The sequence below is a fragment of the Cupressus sempervirens genome, chromosome 4 (genome assembly GCF_028749045.1).
Source record: "Cupressus sempervirens isolate cs-2001-9-10 chromosome 4, ASM2874904v1, whole genome shotgun sequence".
Lineage (NCBI taxonomy): Eukaryota > Viridiplantae > Streptophyta > Pinopsida > Cupressales > Cupressaceae > Cupressus > Cupressus sempervirens.
In genome coordinates this window covers 224715777-224720770 of record NC_143121.1, presented here as the reverse complement: position 1 = coordinate 224720770, position 4994 = coordinate 224715777, and the positions used below count along the sequence as shown (strand labels likewise).

Sequence of the window (4994 nt, the reverse complement as noted above, 5' to 3'; positions counted from 1 at the left end):
GATTAAATTGAGAATATGAGAATATATTTGAAAGGGAAAAAATATTTGAATTTCAAAGAATGCCAAATTTTAAAATAAATCCTGTATGACTTTTTCCCTTAGTGTTTTTTTAAAAGGATTTCTATTTTTAAGAATTAATTCTGTCTGGTTGATTTAGATATCATGTAAGATTTGTTGTCAGGGCTATTAGACTATGTAGAACTAATCGTCAGATTTATTAGGAATAGTGTTGTATACTCGAAATTGTCGAGTTTGTTCTATCTGAATCAAATTATAAAAAACATTCATGAAATTTTAAGATCAAAGAAAAAATATAGGAGGCTTGAGGGTTTCGAGAATGATGAAAATGAGCACGTAAGGTGATTAAATTTTTGGTTCGTCCCTTACATATCTCTGTTTTTGAGGCCTTTCTCTACTATTTCTGATGACAACTTTGTAGGCTTTTAGTTCAGCAAACATGATTTTCGTTTTATTTTATAAACGAGGTTAATTATCTGCAGACTGTAGGGGCAGTGCGTTGCGTGAGGATTTTGCGGTTCTTTTGCAGCTTACTAATGGCACAATTGTTTTTATGGACACCAGATTATTTTGGAAATATAGTTTTCATCATTGTTTCACAATCCCCAAATCTGAAGGCCATTTTAGAGACTATATGGCGGAAGATCGTTGGGAGGAAGGTCCCTGAGTTTCAGAATGTGGAAGATGCACATATACAGCTTGAGCGCCAACTTTTAAGGCAGTCTAAGCCAAATTTGCTGGTGATGGATGATGTTTGGTCTAGGGCTGATTTGGAGAAATTGCTATTTCAAGCTCCAGGGTACAAAACCCTCATTACAACCAGGGATGCGTCTACCATCCCTAAAAATCCTTCTACTCGACTGTATCAATTGTCATTGTTGAACCAAGAGGACGCTGTTTCACTTTTCTGCTTGTCAGCGTTTGGACAGACATCAATTCCAAGTGTGACAGATGCAAATCTAGTCATGGAGGTATAGTCTTTTTTTTGCCATATAAACGAAAAATGTAAATATATCCAGAGTCTTTTATCAAATCAAAGGACATAAGTGAAATTATGTGCGTATTTGGGTTTTTGCTTTGGGAAATTGCAATTGTAGGGTATTCTGGTAAATCTAAACCAGTGATTTTGGATAGCTTTGAAATCGACAAAAGCTACAGCTCAAATTGTATAATTCAACTTCTTTGCTTTTAGATCATACAGGGCCTCCTTATGATCAAAGGACATAAGTGAAATTATGTGCGTATTTGGGTTTTTGCTTTGGGAAATTGCAATTGTAGGGTATTCTGGTAAATCTAAACCAGTGATTTTGGATAGCTTCAGAATTGAAAGTACCAAATGCACAAAAGCTACAGCTCAAATTGTATAATTCAAATTCTTTGCCTTTAGATTATACAGGGCCTCCTTATGATTAATAAAAATATCAATATGGTGAATGACAGGTACAAGCTGAATGCAATGGTTTACCTCTTGCTCTCAAAGTGGTAGGAGCCTCTTTGAATGGGGAACCTTATGTGGCCTGGGAGAATGCAAAGAAGAAACTTTCTCAGGGGCGGTCCATATCCATTTATCACAAAGAAGAGCTTTTTAGATGCTTGCAGACCAGCATTGATTGCTTGGATGATGTTGGGAAGGAATGTTTCTTAGATTTAGCCTTATTTCCAGAGGACAAGAAAATTTTTGCTGATGCACTGCTAAACATTTGGGTTTATGTTCGGAAGATGGAGTGGCAAGATGCCTATATTATGTTACTGGAACTCGTGAGAAGAAATCTTCTGAATCTAATAAGCAATCAAAGGTAAATCTCTTTCATTGTATATAGATTTCCCTGTTTTCACATTTTTTCAAGCATTGGGCTAACTTGGTTGTTACAATTATCAGAAGCCGAGCAACAATCTCCTATGGATGTGCTTCTGAACTGTTCTTTTCGCAGCATGATGTGATGCGAGACTTAGCCCTGTATTTGGGATGCCAGGGCAGTATAGGCCACAGAAAAAGATTATTCATGCCCAGGAAGGAGGATAACCTACCAGGGGAATGGGAGTCCTGTAGAGACCGACAGTTTCATGCTCAAATTGTCTCTTTTTACACAGGTGGGATATTTCATCGAAATGCTTATGTAGAGGCAAAATAGATAGATTACTTAAATCAATCTCGACACAGATAGATTCATTCCGCTCTGCCATGCAGGTAAAAACAACTATGTAATAACATTCATGTAATTTCCACAGTATATAATGTTATATCGTTGCCTTTCTGGATTAAATAGTGTGAAATTTTTCCTCAAACATTTGGGACCATACTATGCGATCCATCATTTGTATTCCTTTCCTTCCCTCTTCTCTTCCCATTAGACTGTGTTTCCTTCGCTTGGCCCTATTTATAGTCTTAAGTCTGCAGCTTTCTTATATTTTTTGCTCTCTATCAATTGTTTCATCCTGATGATGGATCATGGAGTATGATCCTAAAATTACACATAGCTTAATCCAGAAAGGCAACAATATAACTATGAAATAGTTGTTCGTAGTTAGCAAGATCTCCATATCTACCCCAGCCTGCCTGAACTACACATCCAAGCTTCCAGTGCTGACAGGTGACAAAGAGATGCAGATCCCAAGACATTTACAGATCAATGCATGTTTGCTTCAATAAGCTACAACTTCATCCTCCATAATTGACTCAGGAGGAATGACTAAGACTAGACTATCATGACTTTGTGAAAGACAAATCATTCTCTTTGTTTAGCTTGGAACTTGCCCCCACATAAAGAGTTTGATGGCCTTGTACGCACACCCTAAAGAAGATCCATGAGGTGACACAGTACCAGCAACCGCCAAACTATTGGAAACCCTATGCTCCTCTATCTTGACCAAAAACGAAATTAACAACCCCAAGGAGTTCACCAAATCACCACAAATCAAAAGAAAAAATAAAATCCACAATAGTCCTCCAAACACCCTAAAACACAGCAAAAACCTCAAACAAAGCTGCAAAAAGACTCTCACAAACCCCATCCAGGGCCGAAACCCCAAGAACAGAAGAACCTTGCAACAAAGAAATACCTGACGCCAACCTGTGTTTATTAAGATTCAATGTGTTTTTGCCCTCCTTTTCTTATACAAGATTGAAGCAAAATACAAATACCTTTCATATCAAATATTGCATGAACTACTAGTAAATTTGACCGCTGAAAGTTGATCTAATTCATTTTGCATGTGTGATTGACCTTATGCAGGTTCCATGGCTGAGAATGACTGGAAGTGGAACGAGATGAATCTTCCAGAGACAGAAGCTCTGTTGTTATTTTTTTCTGCTAGTGAATACTTTCTTCCTCCTTTTTTGAAAAGCATGAAAAAACTCAAGTTTTTAATGTTATGTAATTTGGGTTCAAAGAGGGCTACAATAAAAGGTTTGGACACCTTATCTTCGCTCACTCAACTCAGAAGTGTTCGCTTGGAGAGGTTGATTGCACCCACTATTCTCAAACAGAGCAATGTAATACAAAACTTGGACAAACTTTCTCTAAGCTTATGCGAAGGGTTTGTAAATATGTCCACATTCAATGACACCAACCTACAAGAGTTCAATTTGGACCACTGCAGCGACTTGGAGGAGTTGCCTCTTGCCATCTGTCATATGTCCTCTTCTCGGAGATGGTCTGTTACCAACTGCCATCTCTTTGAAAAGTTACCATATAATCTCGGAATTCTGAGCTCTTTAAAGATGTTAAGTTTATCAGCATTACCGGCGCTGAAAGAGCTTCCAGCATCAATTGGAAAGCTTGAGCTGCTGGAATATCTAGATATTTCACTTTGTGAGGGCTTGAAAGATCTTCCAGACGAAATTGGACAACTCAAGAAATTAGAAGAATTTGACATGAGAGAGTGTTCTCGTTTGAGGAGATTGCCTACAAGTGTTTGTGGACTACGCTGTCTGAAACATGTTATCTGTGATGAGAAGATTGGGAATCAGTGGTTAAAAGCCAAGGCCATTTCTATTCCTGAACTTAGAGTTCAAATTGTTGAACCACAATTTACTTTGGATTGGCTTGATGACTGACTTCTTTTCCACACTCTTCACATAGTTGAAGACCCAAATGACACGAATGAGAGATATGATAGCAGAACTACTTATTATTATTATGTTAATCATGCAGTCTTAGGAGCATGCAGTCTTACGAGCATGTATTAAAACTTTTTTTCGACGTAACTGGAAGTTACTTTGTCATATCTTCTACGAACCCTTTTATTTTCTTGTCAGACCCTTCTAGCGTGGTTGGACTTTGGACTGGATGGACCTATGTTTGTAGATATATTTCGTTATGTAATATTGATAACTGTTATTATCACGACTAAGTAGTTGAACTGTTTATTGTTAATGATTACTTTTAATGAACATAATTAAGTAGATGCCTTATGTAATGTTGATGATCAATTTTCGTTAAGTCTGTGTTATGTGCTATTGATGACTATTATTCATGAATATGACTTATTGGGTTGTGCTATATACAAAACTTAATGTATTTTTTATGTATTTTGACTAATCTAAAGTAATGTTGTACTGGTAGAATTGCACACGGAATATGATTTGATTGCAAGTGTCAGAGAGAGAGAGGATCATTTATCCATGTACAAAATAGGTAGGGCAAAGTTCAAATATTTTTGTCCTCAAATTGAATTTACTAACTCAATTAAGTCCTTTTGCCTGACCCTAAGAACCTAGACACCTATTTAATTTGAATTGTTCACTAATTCCAAATATGTTTTGGAGATTGATAATAACTATAGACACTTTAAAATGTCCCCATAAATTTTTTTTAATGTGTTTATTAATTATATAGGTATTTATGTTTATTTAATTAATTATTAGCCTTTTCCTCTAATGTTTGAATAAATATTCTTATTTATTTAAATATGTTTTAAGCTTTTTCTATACTAAAAATGAAAATAATTCTCATTAATTTAATTGACCTATTTTC

At 36.1% G+C, this 4994-nt stretch overlaps 1 protein-coding gene across 1 annotated transcript in view; it reads left to right on the top strand.

Annotated features, from left to right (window-relative positions):
• LOC149560811 (disease resistance protein ADR1-like) overlaps window positions 1-4364 on the top strand; it is a 5355-nt gene extending 991 nt beyond the window's left edge. The window contains exons 2-5 of the mRNA XM_089824835.1: window positions 583-989; window positions 1459-1814; window positions 1898-2109; window positions 3252-4364. Of these exons, the coding sequence (XP_089680961.1) occupies window positions 583-989; window positions 1459-1814; window positions 1898-2109; window positions 3252-4075 (1799 nt within the window). The 3' untranslated portion in view covers window positions 4076-4364. The remainder of the gene's footprint in view (window positions 1-582; window positions 990-1458; window positions 1815-1897; window positions 2110-3251) is intronic.
• The last annotated feature ends 630 nt before the right edge of the window (window positions 4365-4994 follow it).